This window comes from Medicago sativa, chromosome 2, assembly GCF_051527215.1.
Source record: "Medicago sativa cultivar Bolivia chromosome 2, Bolivia_mono, whole genome shotgun sequence".
In the NCBI taxonomy this organism is placed as follows: Eukaryota; Viridiplantae; Streptophyta; class Magnoliopsida; order Fabales; family Fabaceae; genus Medicago; species Medicago sativa.
Window position 1 is genome coordinate 34,745,301 of NC_140750.1, and position 14,354 is coordinate 34,759,654.

At 35.1% G+C, this 14,354-nt stretch overlaps 2 protein-coding genes and 1 non-coding gene across 3 annotated transcripts; 1 reads left to right on the forward strand and 2 right to left on the reverse strand.

Annotated features, from left to right (window-relative positions):
- On the reverse strand, positions 1-5,347 carry ROS3 (RNA-binding (RRM/RBD/RNP motifs) family protein). Its single transcript, XM_085744552.1, has 4 exons — positions 5,100-5,347; positions 4,087-4,317; positions 1,989-2,447; positions 1-1,375 (listed from the first exon to the last, which is right to left on the reverse strand). Exons 1-4 carry the CDS (start codon positions 5,301-5,303, stop codon positions 278-280), a joined length of 1,992 nt encoding a protein of 663 aa, XP_085600678.1. The 5' UTR covers positions 5,304-5,347; the 3' UTR covers positions 1-277.
- On the forward strand, positions 3,359-3,431 carry TRNAF-GAA (transfer RNA phenylalanine (anticodon GAA)). Its single transcript has one exon. It is a non-coding gene; the product is annotated as a tRNA-Phe (tRNA).
- Positions 5,348-8,255: 2,908 nt separating the features above from the next.
- LOC146946498 (uncharacterized) lies at positions 8,256-10,370 on the reverse strand. The gene has a single exon (XM_085748905.1). It carries the CDS (start codon positions 10,363-10,365, stop codon positions 8,455-8,457), a length of 1,911 nt encoding a protein of 636 aa, XP_085605031.1. The 5' UTR covers positions 10,366-10,370; the 3' UTR covers positions 8,256-8,454.
- Positions 10,371-14,354: the final 3,984 nt, after the last annotated feature.

Consider the following 14,354-nt stretch of genomic DNA (forward strand, 5'->3'; position numbering starts at 1 on the left):
TTTCATTAAGGAATCTGGATTACCAAAACTTGCCCTGGAACGGACATTTACTACAGTGATAATTGTGTAAAAAATTAAATGAGGAACATATAATTGATGAAAACCACATGGCTATTACATAAAATTAATTGGTGATGTAGAGTTCAATTAACCACCTCATAACATTATACCTAGTGTATAACAGCAAAGACCAACTTATGCCTGTTGAAGTCAAAACAATGTAAAAGATCATAAGTAGCTCAACAATCCTGCTTCTGCTGTATGGAAATTTTTGCCCTTACTTCTTCTCACCGCGTTTTCTTTTGAGCGATCCACTAACAGCGGCTTTAGCTTTTTTCCATTCTTTCAAAGAATCAGCACTTCTCATAAATGAGCAAGTTTCTCCTATTTCAACATTTGCAGATCGTTCCCTTGGACTTGTTTCAACGATTTTCTCAACTACTGGAGCAGAAACTATATCATCAGTACCAGCATGCTCACTATTCTCTGGTACAATCTCCCCTAAGTTGAAGCCATCAGTGACAGTTCCATCAACAATATTCTTATCAGCACCATTATGCTTGCACTCACTGGAACCGGCAGGGTACAAAATGGGTTCTTTAGCCGTTTGTTCTGGGAAACTAATGTCAGGCAAAAGCTGTGAAAGGCTAAATGGACTGTTATTCTCATTAGCCAACTGCGTCCAAGATTTCTTTTGCCACCATGAAACACCTGTGCCAGTTATTTTTGGTGCTAAGTTATGCTGAGTTTCAGCAGGTTCAGTTATCACTTGTTTATTGGTAGGTTGAGCTTCAGCAGGTTCTTCTATCACCTGTGCATTGGTAGGCAGAGATTCAGCAGGCTCTTCTATCACTCTTGTATTGGTAGGTTGAGCTTCAGCGTGTTCTTTGATCATTTGTGTATTGGTAGGTTGAGATTCGGCAGGCTCTTCTATCACTTTTGTAGGTTCGCTTTCTGGGTATTCATCGCTTTCCATGTCTTCAGTTTCATCGTTTGTAGAAGAGGAAGTGTAAGAACCATCAGAGTTTTGCTGATCTTCAGCAGAATCAAACTTCGGCAATATGAGAGAGGCACTGAATGAAGCATTGCCTCCTTTACCAACAAGTTCTCTCCACGAAGACTTCTGAGACCAAGAAACTTTGGCAGACTCCCCAAAATCATGTTCTGGTTCAGTAGGCTTTGCACCAGATCCCAGCCCATCTAGAAGGGTCTGCATTTTACTCTTGCCTACAGGGGTACTAGACGCAACCCCATTGCTTTCACTTTCCGATTTGGGAAGTGATTTTCTCTTCTTAACCTTGCTAGAATCGCTCTTGCTCCTTTTTTGCGCTTCAATGGGTTCCTCCTCCGCAATATTTGTTTTATTGGACCATTCCTGAAGACCAAAAATCACAGTTACATAGATTGAATAGCTTACCTATTCTTTGATAAAAGTAATCTGACACTAACACTTAACAAAGGGCTGTGGCGTTTGACTAGTCATTTCAGCTACTTCATACATTTTCATAGCAAACATTTAGAGCTTATTTGATTGGCTTAGAAACTTGTTTAAACAATATAGAGATATTTGATAAACAAAAATATCTCACTAGTTCGTTGTGTTTTTTAAGGAGCTGCTCGAAGTAAAGTTAGAAGAAAAAGATAAAGTTAAAGTTAACTGAAAAGCCTAAAACTATATTTATTTGAACATGTATTTTTGTATACAAAACAAAACTAGGATTTTGTATAAAAAAATCATATAGATGTATTTTATCAATTTACATTTATCTAATAGTTCAACAGTTAAATTTACTTAATACTTCCAGCTGAATAACCTAGCTAAACAGCTTTTTAACAAAAAATTAGTTTCTCAACTTTCAGCTTTTATAAAAAAGAAAAAAAGAGAGAAAAAAAACTACCTTATCAGCTAGTTATGGCAAACAAACCCAAAAACCAACCTGAATTTACTACCTCCCTTCCAAATAAAAAATAAATGATACGAAACTAACCTGACTTTCCATGATCCTTTCAAGTTCTTGGGTCCCTGTCAAAGCTGCTTTGTTTTTCTTTGTTGCAATGTTGGTTATGAGATCATCATCATCATCACCATCATCTGTTGCACTATCTACTTCACATTCATTAGAATGAATAACACTGAGAGATTCAAAAGAATCGTGCTTCTTTCCAAGATGCTTGGTGTTAGAAACCTTTTCTTTTTCAAGAAGCTTGTTCATCACAGCATTCATTATGTTAATTTCTTCATCATTTATTCCACCAATTTCTGCTTCCCCACTCATAGATAACTTTTCCCTTTCAGTTTCCCCATTCATAGATAACTTATCCTTTTTTGCGATAAAAGGACTGCAATGTTCCTCACAATCACAAAAATGCACAGGGAGAGGACCAACTTTAATATTCTGGAAACTGTATTTGTGCTTACCAGTTCCACTGAAGGGTATGGATTTAACCTGCACAGGTATATTTGTAGCATGCAAAATTTGAGTCAGTTGATTTAGTAATGAAATATTTATGCAGAAGCAAACATAAAATCTGTATAATTAAACAATGGAAATGCTAACATGTGAGGGCACATGTTAAGGAACCCAATGTGGAAATCCTTTCTTGGAAATAGTGCATTTAATCTACTTCAATTACTACATCTGTCCCTTTTCACAAACACTACAATTTTCATACTAGTATATTAAGAGAAGTAGATGGAATATTTAATCTGTCCCTTTTGTGTATAAATGCTCCTAAATAGACTTTTGTAATCAATTTTGACTCTTCATCGTTCAAGACACTTGGTTGATTAATTAAGGGTATTTGAAAAAAAAAAAAAGTATAATGTCATTTGAAAAGTGGCTTACACTAAGGGAAAGAGGTCAAAAGATTTAGGCATAGAGGTAGTATTAGTTACATTTCCTGAATAAGGATGCAGTTAGCAAGAGGAGCTTTAGTTACAAGAAAAGCCTTAAAGGTCAAATATCTCCCTACATTCTGGGCTAATATAATGATTATATACTGACTACTGATTTCACATAAATAATCAAGATATGAATGTCTTACTTATATAATATTCCTAGCGCTACACAATAATTCGTGCCACATATCAAGGTGTATAGGTTTTGGCGTAGAGTCACTTTACTGTGGTTTTAACTTTTGATTCACTCGAGTCGCGGTAGAGACTAGAGAGTCTCAATCATTACTGGATCATGTTTTCAATCCAAAACTCTTGGAGGACCACCAATTAAAACAGATGTAGTGCTTTCAATCATGGTTTTTAGTTTTACTATATTGCAATAAATTTCTACTTGCCTGATTATATTATGCAATGCAATCAGACCCCTTCAGATTAAGTAAATTTATTTTGTTATTCGTTACGGGGATAGCTCAGTCGGGAGAGCGTCAGACTGAAGATCTGAAGGTGGCGTGTTTGATCCACGCTCACCGCAAATTCGTTTGATTTACGATAGAGCATTATGGTTAAATTTGATCCATGTAGCCGACCCCACTTAGTGGGATAAGGCTTGGTAGTTGTTGTTGTTTGCTGAAGTCCATGGTTTCCTTTCCTATTTTCTAAATTTTGTGTACATTCTTCAATGTCCATATGCAGTGTTAACTTAATCAAAATCAAGGTTAACTCTATCGTTCAACTCAACCTATGTTATCTAACCATAATTCTCGGTTCTACTATGATTGCTACAATACCACACTCCCTCACCCTCAAACTATTCCCAATATCCTTCAATCCACTTGTTCTCTACACTATTTTCAGTCCACCCTAGAAAACCCTAATCATTCCAAAATCATTCTTCCACCCGATCACAACTACTATCCATAACTGTGATCGTGGCCTTAATGTCAAGGCTTTTGATGTCTAAGAAATCAAAATTGTGACCATATCATTGATATTTAACCGCAAATACCTGCAATATATCAAGAATCGCAACACAACTTCTATTTAAACCTTGACCAAACCTATCTCATCACAATATAAAAGAAGAGCAATCTGCCATAGACTTTTCCACAAATAGCAAAAACAATAAATCATATAATAGAACATACTAAAATAAATAAATGAGTAAACAGGTTATAATGGTAACGAACCGTTCTTAATCTTGGGAAGTAAATATTGAGAGGCTTTGCATCTGGATCTACAAAGCGTCTTGCATTAGGCTTTTCCTTTACCAAATCCTCCTTATGAGTCGAAACATCAGAAGCTGGTGGTTCGATACTAAGAATTGCATCTTCTTCCCATTCTTTTTTCAAACGATCAAGGTAATGCTCTTTGGCCTTTTCAAGTTTCAGCTTTCCACCTTTCCACACACACCCATTATACTGCAATGCCAACATAATCATTACTTTTAAAAATAATATACGAAGAAAAAAGAATTAATTTAAGGGTTTAGACCCTCTTTGGATAAACAACTTAACTAAATGCTTACATACCATAAGCTATAAAAACTTATGCATAAGCTATTTCTATAGTGAAAGATAAAATGTAGTTAAATTGCTTTCATTCAATTTATTTGTTTTCATAAGTTGTCCTAGAAAGCTTACGGAATCAAGATAAAAACAGCTCACATGTCATAAGGTGTTTTGATAGCTCTCGCAAACAATCTCATGTGCGAGTAGATAAGTTCAAATAAATCAATCCAAGCTGATTCATAATTCATATACATTGTCAAAACAAAGACTTCTTTACACGGTCAATCAATCAAAATCATCATATCTTTAAAAATGTTTAAACTTCAATCTCACCAACTTCTAAAGTCACATGTATCAAAATTTAAATAAAATAATAAAAATGTGACAGAAGTGATTAAGTCAAACCGTTTTCATATAACCTATAAGCTGTTTTAACTAGTTGACCTAAAGAGCTTATGAAAACAAGCTGAAACATAGTCTCTCCCAAACAGTCTCGTAAGTGTTTAAGTCCGCAGATAAACTCAAATAAGTCAATTCAAGCTTTTTTCATTGTCAATCAATCAATCAAAATCGTCTGTATCAATAAAATATTCGACTTTAATCATAACTACTTACTTCTATAGTTTATAAAAGTTAATTGAACAATGAAAAACATAATTGTAGTGATTAAGTGAAGTGAGAAAGATTGGTACCTTACTGAAAAGTTTGGAAAGGGATTTAGAATCAGCAAGGAAATCAAGGTAAGCGAGACTGCGACCTTTGGTACGAATGGTTTCGAGTGATTGAACGCTACCCAATGATTCGAACAGTTTTCGAATGTCATCGGTGGTTACGGCTTCGCCTAATCCTCCGACGAATATTCTCACTGCTCTCTTCTCGCTTTCTTCTTCCTCCATGCTTGCTTGCAAGCTGTTTGTTTTTTTCCCTCTTCTCCCAAGTCGCTCGCAGTAGGGTTTTACTTCTTATACTTTACTTTGGGAAACGACGTCGTTTCAATTTATCAAAAAATGGTCATAGTTGTGATTATTGTGATGTATCGAAATTCCAATTTAACAAAACATTTTAATGTAAAAAATTATTTTGATTAACATAGTTTATAATTAGAAACTATTTTAAAATTTCAATACTATTAGGAATTATTTTGATTTTCAAAATACATAAACAAAAATTATTTTAACTAACAAAATGTAAAATCAATGACTATTTTAGAATTTCCATGTATTGATAGATTATTATTATTATGACTACTTTCAATGTTCCGATAAAATATTTTGACTACTTGTTATACATTCATGCACCAAAATGACTATTATGCTAATGTTTATTTTATCGTGAATAAAATTGATTTTGAGTGAATTAATTTGTCAAATTTATTTTAGTTAAGAAAAATAGTTTATGTAAAATAATTTCTTTGAATAAATTTTAGAAATAGGTTCCCGTGAGTTTAGCTTGGTTGGTAATGACAATGCATAATACTCCCTCCGTCCATATATCTAAACACCCATCTGATTTTATTTTTGTCTCTAAATGTAAACCCCTTTTCAAATTACTAGATGCTTTTATTATTTTTTTCCTAAACATACCCCTAATTAATACTACTATCTTGTCTTGAAATGTGAAAAATCAAATTTAATACGCATACAAACAAATGACAATTTCGTAATATTAACGCACAAAACAGACACATTAATTACAATGACAACTTTTCTTAAAAAATGTGAAAAAGGCAATGGGTGCCCACATTAAGGGACGAAGGGAGTATATACAAGGTCTGAAGTTCAAACCCCAGACACCACAAAAAAAAAAAAAATAGAAATAGGGCTCGGTCTAAAGCTTCAGGTATCAACATAGACTCCAACTTCAATGTAGGATCCTACTAAAAGGCCATACCTAGCTTTAAATACTGCTAAAAAATCTGCGTGATTGTTCTATCTAATCATATGTTGAAAACAAATGTTAAGAATATGCTATTTTAAATAATAAATCTTCATTATCAAAAAAGCAATTATATACATGAATATGTGAGTGATATGAATGTCGAAGAAGATGAAGTACTTCTAAAGGATCTGCCTTGCAGATAATCAGTTGAATAGAGTTGTTGATAACCAACATCAAAAGATGATAAACACTAAATAACTAAGCAAAAAGTGCATCTCTTTGCTCCTAATCAAAAGATAAGACAGCTATCCAGACAACTATCCAATCTTCCTTGTTGTCACGAAGTAAACCGCTAACAACAAGATTGTCGCCGTAAGAACCACAATCTCCATCATTACTCAACTTTACACATCCATCTTGAGGAGGGGTTCACTTAACAATGTGACAATCAATGTGGTGCTTAGAGGAGTGAATATTAATAGAAGTTAGATTGGTACATATGATATCTATATAACAAAGAATATTTTTTATTTTCAATTGTCTATCTCCAAGAGTATGATTATTTCCGAAGCATCAAATCCACCAAATAGCTTTTAAAAACATGTTACTAAAAGGTTCTTTAGACATCGTTTTTAACCATGTTTTTAAGGTTGTGAAGCTGAAAAATATGGGTGATTAACACTCCGCATCTGCTGCCAAACTTCCTTTGCAGGAGCAAAAACCCTAACACAATGAAGCACATCTTCATCATGATTCATGGGTTCCACATCTCTGGAAGAATGGAGAAATCGCCAAGTCACAATGACATCGAATCTTGTTAGTTGGAATTGCATTGTGCTTGTAAAGCCAACTTTCATTATCATCCCACTTTCTGCACATCTTCATCATGGGTTCTACATCTTTGGAAAAAAGGAAATGTTGCACCTTAACCGGAAGCATACAACTTTCAATTTAATCCCTACTTTCATTATCATTCCACTTTCTACAACGAGATATATAGAAGCCAACTATACACTGTAGAGCAAGAATACCCGCCTGTTTGAGAAGCTCCCCTAATTCATCTATCCTGAATATTATCATAAAAGACCAAAGTAAAGGTGACGATTAACTATCGTGCTGAACTCCTTTAAAACCACCGTCCTTAATTTATTCTAATCCAACCAACCATCAAAACTAATATCCTTAAACTGTAATTGAGTATTCGAGATGATAATAAAATCAACCAAGTGACAAAGTGCTCCTACCACCAAAGGTTAGAAATTTTGTTTGGCAGGTAGCTAGAAATTTCTTGCCAACTTGTGTGAGCCTGAATGAGAAAGGTGTTCAAATAGGAACAAACTGTCCATGGTGCAATGATGTCCCGGAAACAACGGGACATATTCTGATGCAGTGCAACAAAAGTAGATTAACTTGGGTGAATCTAAATCTGATTCATTGCATAGACTAGGCCTAGCTGCAACATGATAGTATTTGAAGTATGATTTTCTACTTATGGAATATACTGTCAAAGAAAGATAATGTATGTTTGCTATGAATGTTTGGAACTTGTGGAAGAGTAGAAATGCATCAATTTGGGATCATCAAAATGAGGGGATTGCAGAAATTATTCAGAGTGGACTGCACCCAATTTGGGACCATCAATTTGCAAAAAAATATTCATAGAGGGGACTTGATATTGACAGAAAGGCGGAATGCACGTCAAGTTGAGGAGCAGCCCTCGTCACTGCAACAAACCCATTGGGATAGATTGAGTTGGCAACTACCTCCCAATAGTTTTGTATAGTGTAATGTCGATGCTTCATTTTTTTTTTCTTTCTGGGTGGCTTGAAGATGATGAATATGAAAATATAGAAGATGAAGAAAGGATTGAAGATGATGATTTTTAATTTCTGTTTTATTGTTTTATTTTAAATTTTTAATAAAATTTATTAAAAAAATAGATAATTTGCTAAGTAAGACATGGCACGTCGGCATTTAATAGCCACATCAGCTCTGTTTAGCGGTGTTAGATGGAAAAGGGTAACAATGCAAACATTTAAAGAGATAAATGACCAATTTGAAATTTAAAAAATGTAAAGGATCAATGTGGTACAAACATTAACCTTTAAATGTAGAAACTGCAATTAGGTAATTAAAAAACTACATTGAAGATGGTTCCCACTTATGAAGTTAGTCACTGATGTGATATTTATCTGTCTTGTGAGCTAACAGAATCCAAACATGAGTTATCAAACCTCCACCTCTTCTTATTTGTTCTGAATGATAATCAACATTGCAATTGGCTGCAGCATAACACAACATCTCCACCCACACACTACATATAATTTCCCATCTGTTTTCCCTAACCATTAAATTCCTAGCCAGTCTTTGAGCATCCCTTAGTATGTGCCATTTTGATGTGACAACAGTTTCTGATTTCCTCTCAGAATTGGAGTAATGTGGAAGTCTTTCCATTCTCAAAATCCTACAAGCTTCTTTTTCATCTTTCACAGATTCTTCTTGTAGCAACAAGGATTTGAGTTTGTCGCAGGCGTGTCGAAAGATTATACCGGTTGTTGTCATGGAAAGCATATGAGGACGCAACGCGAGAAGGTACATCATGTAATCTGACAATGATTTGGCCATTTGGATTTTGGTGCAATGTTGTGCATTAGTTTCCGAATCGGAAAAATAGCATATATCAGTTGCAATGTGCCATATTGTGATGCTCTTGTCAAAATCTCTTTTAACACTCCATCTCAAATCATTGAGACAATCATACCTTCCAAGTGACCAATCTCCCCTATGGTTGAATGGCTTTAGTCCTCTGTCTCTATCGATATCTTTCATTTCTTCAACCATCAGAATTTTCAATTCTTTCGGAAATGGTACACGCTTCCTATTCTTGCTCTTCTTCAACATCATGTCGATCCCTCGGAACTTGAGAATTCTTCCACACTTCAATGGGCTGTCATGATGGATGCAAAAGCTCATCAAGTTAAACTGTGCCAACGTATTTGACCACCTTTTCCAATTGGTTGCTCTAGGTCCTAGAGTCCGTAGGCATGGAATCATAAAGGGACGATGTTGGTGCTTGATCATTTGAACAATCGCCCAATCTGAGAAAGGTAATTGTGCGATCTGGTATGCCTCCAAAAGAACAGCTCCCCCTAACATACCAACTATAAAACAGGCTTTCCAATGGCGCGAAAAGTCTTGTCTGAATAAGATTGAAAATCCACATAGAGTCATAACTAAATGCGAGAAACTCACAACACGAAGAATACAACCTGCTTTAGTGTAGATTATAGGCGCTTTCGTGTATAACACATCATACATGAAGCTGAGTTCTGCATCCGTGATGTGGAAGATATCCTCCGGCGAATACTCATCAATTGACATCCATGGTAGAGAATCATACAGAGGCTGATATAGCCAGTTTTCACGGTGAGGCTTCAAGGAGATAAAGCGGTAATAAGCCTTCAAGATCAATTCAATATTCGGAATATCATCTGGAAGGAATCTGAACAAAGCAGGCATGTTTGCTTCTTGATCATCGATCTCTTGAACTGTTATTATACCAGATGTTTTAGTAAGGGCCGACTTGAGAGTCCACACAACTTCTCCATACTTAATTAAGCCAGAGACGAGTAATGGAAGGTAAAGATAAGAGAGATGAGAATGTGTCCAGCTCCTCACAATGATCCAAATCACAACAGCTACTTGTAAAACAAGGGTAAGAAGTTGCCTTAATCCAAGTCTATTGTCTTCAATTGAGTATGCTGTTATGGCATCTGGATTTCCAATTTGAACGAGAAGTAACGGTGCAAACAATGCCTTGAGTTCACGTCTAATATTTCGCTCGTCTGGATCACTTTCAGGTATTATAGTGAGTTTTCCTATGATGATTTTCACAAGCGAAGCCGAGAGCAAATAGGTAAACCAAACTGTGAGCCTTATCCCCATACCTGGGATGTCCTTTCTACGGCTGCCGTAAACAGTGAGGATCACCTGGATTGTGAAACTCATCAGCATTAGTATTTCTAAGCCCCATAGATCCCAAAAGTCTTGTAGTTCTCCAGGGATGAAACTTATGTGCATTTTTTTTCTTCTCTTTTTTCTGTTCAGCTCTATCAAATGCTGCAGAAGAGAATGAGATTTTTTTTCGCAAACATTTTCGATTTTAAGTATTAGTTTAGGATTAATTAATTCTTCACACTTGAGCTGAGCACAAACAGAAGGCAAAGTTTGATACTCCTGCTAATATATGTCAGAAAGAAACCAAGTTTTCTTAAACAGGATGATTTACATAAAACATACATACTATGTTTTGATGATCCTTAACTTGTCATATTTTTGTTCATTCACGTTCAGCAATTTTGGATGCTTGCTTTAGTAAGGGGCTAATACCATAGTACCAATTCTTTATATATAAATTATAATATAACACTGCTTAACTGGATTTCACAATCTTCAATGTTTCTTTGAATAGGATGATGATTATATTAAGGAAGGCATAAACCTCACTTTCATTCTTATAGAAAGCAATTTGTTTTAGTACTAGGTTCAACTAGGTGGGTACGTACCAAAGGGTTTCATTTGTTTTTTTAGAAGAAAATCATGTTATGCGAATAATTTTTCATGTTATGTGTATCTTAAAAGAAGATTTAGGAAAAGCATAAAGGGGAAACTGTTAACCTAATACATAAGCCATGTCTCTTTTTATGTATAAATATTATCCAACTTTATTGATAGGAACCGTCTATGGAATTGCAATCACAGACAGAGACACTAGTGTAGTGATCTGTGCTACATACATTCAAAAAAATATATACAAAATAAATTGAACTAAAAAAAAATTATTAAATAATTTTTAGTTTTTTCATGTGGTTAAATTAAATAATTATTTAAAATAAAGTATAAAATTATATAGGTAAAAAAAATTCCACAAATCAAACACATGACAGAAAAATGTACAAGGTTATAACCACACAAAAAAATATATGTTAAAATATTAGAACAATAAATTCAAAATTAATGAAAACTATAATATTAGTGAGATAGATGCATCATATTTTAAGTTTAAATCTAAGAGGAAGTAACTAATTACATTTTAATCTATAAACTAGCAACAAACTTGTCCTATGTATGGGTTGGGGATCGAAAGGCGGGTTATGTGTCAAAGCGCATTTGCAATGTTATATGCATTGAGAAATCTACTAATAATTAATATATAAAAAATCGTTCAGAAAAATTTCATAATTACCCTTATTCAAACTCATCATCTTATTAATTTTGTGTCTAATGGTCATTTTACAAAATACAAAACCATTTTTTTCTCTTTCATCTCCTTTTTATCTAATTCCCTTAAATATAGGAAAAAACATTGTATCATCGCATAAAGACATATTATCAATCAACTCTCTCAATTCCCATGCTGTCTTAATGTTCATGGTACCTCTAGCTGATACATCAAGAAGCATGCGAGTTTGTAAATTAAGACCTATAGTGAAATCCTGCATGATATCCATCTCTGTAAATTTGTGGCTAGGACAACTCTTCAAATGCAATTTGAATCTCTCTCAAGCATCATAGAGTATTTCCTCGTCTTGTTATTTGAAGCTAGGATTTTTCTTCTTCCTTGCCAAGTACTTCGTTGTTTGAAGCTAGATATTCCTTATTTGGTTGATCACAAGTAGTAATGGTGCCACATGGAAGTGCATGAGTCAACCCTTTGATCTTCCACTTAAAGAGTAGATAACTAAACAGAGACGCTTGTCAGATTCGGATACACCAAGTGGGTTGATTGTGTTGCAGACCTCCAAAAAGTGTGTGAGATGAACATTACAATCTTCAGACTCCTCTTTTGAAAATTGGTTGTCCTTTAGAGAATTGAGGACACTGTTCTTGATATTAAGCCTCATCTGATTTGGGGAGGTTTTGTTCTGAAGGAAAAACTTAAACCCATCAAGTGCGGTATGAGGATTGGCATCAACAACATTCTCAGAACTTGGAAGCTCGTATCAGCGATGTCAAAGAGTGCATCTCCACTATACTACGGGTGTGGATGTTTACCTTGAGACGGATGATTTAGAAGAGTTTCACTCCTTAACTTCTGATGTGTTCACTCTTTCAAAATAACATACAAGCATCCATTGGCAGCAGTCTCCAAAAAGTGTGTGAGATGAACATTGCAATCTTCAGACTACTCTTTTGAAAATTGGTTGTCCTTTAGAGAATTGAGGACACAATTCTTGATATTAAGCCTCGTCTGATTTGGGGAGGTTTTGTTCTGAAGGAAAAACTTAAACCCATCAAGTGTGGTATAAGGAATTAGCATCAACAACATTCTCAAAACTTGGAAGCTAGTATCAGCGATGTCAAAGAGTGAATCACCACTCTAGATACTATGGGTGAGGATGTTTACCTTAAGACGGACGATTTAGAAGAGTTTCACTCCTTAACTTCTGATGTGTTCACTCTTTCAAAATAACATACAAGCATCCATTGGCAGCAGTCTAGATTGCTTTGGTTAAAATAGGGAGATGCTAACTCTAAAAAAATTCATGGCATCATGTCCTCCCGACGCCGATCTAATGCTATGAAGGTGAGAAAAACACAAGAAAGGGGGGGGGGGGGGGGGGGGTTGAATTATGTTAGCTTTTTCTTCGTTTTCTCCTAAGATGAAAACACTAATCAGAAGCAAAGTGAGAACTGCTTCTGAATTGAGATTCAGGACTAATATGCAGCGGATAGAAACACAGAGAGAGAGAGAGAGAGAGAGAGAGAGAGAGAGAGAGAGAAGAAAGATACAACGCAATTATACTGGTTCCTTCCACAAACCGGAAGTAGTTCAGTCCCCCTTGTACTTCTAAGGAGAGTTCACTAAAATGTAATATCTGATTACAATTGCTCACTGCTAAACTTAGCAAGAGACTTCAAATTGCTCAAGCACACAAGCAAGAGACTTCCTTTGCTCCTGAACACAATCAAGAGACTTCTAATGCTCAAGCACAACTGCAAGAGACTTCTAATCAAACAAGATTACAAAGAAAAATGTTTGAGGTTGAACACTTGATATACAATCAGAGGTGCTCACAATACAAATCAGATATAGACTCTTAAGACTCTAGAATTTCTAAGATATGAACTTGAAAACAGAAATTCTAAGTGAACTTTGAATGCAGTACAATTTTAGCAGAGTTTTGGCACTAGTAAATCGGTGTTGAGTCTCTACCAATCTCTAAGTCTTCACTCCTTTATATAGAGGTGTGAAAGAGGCGTTGTGAAATTGCCAGCACATCAAAAAGAGTCGTTTGAAGCTTTGATCAATTACCAATGATCTTTTGCCTGATATGGTTGTTGTCCTATGAAGGATCAATTTGAAATCCATTCCCATTGTGAAGGAACATCGTTGCAGGAAAAGCTGTATTCCAGAGCTGTTTTCTTGTCTTGTAGTAGGGACACTGCAGAGTAGTAGAGATAGTGGTTGTACACTTCGTACACTTGTACTTTGTCAACGCTTTTTGAAAATAAGCATCCAATGCCTTCAAATCCTTTCAAAATGACTGTTGTTTCACATTCCAAGCCTTCTGTAATGCTTTCGAATCCATTAAACAGCTTTTGAAGCTTTAATTCTTCCATCCTGATGAATTTCAGCTTTTGATGATATCCAGCTTCTGATGAGGTTGCTTCTGATGACGTCACCACTTCAGGAGCACTTTGTCTTTAGGAGCACTTTTGGACTTCAGGAGCATTTCTCTTCAGACGCTTTAAGCTTCCTTTTTGTTGAATTCTTAGCTCGCTTTTGTTCATTCAGAACCAATTTAAGATGTAAACTTTTGTATATGGTCTTGTACACTTGAACAAATATTAGCTAGTCCAATTGACAATTTTTAATACCTTGTTATCATCAAAACTCTCAAGGTTTATTGTTAAACACATTTTGTTCCAACAATCTCCCCCTTTTTGATAATGACAAACAATAGTATTTAAAATGTGCAATTGTTGTTAATTCAATTAACAAGTTGACTTTAAGGGTATGAGGTTTGCAAGCTCCCCCTGAGTCTAATAGTTCTTAAGGTGAGTTT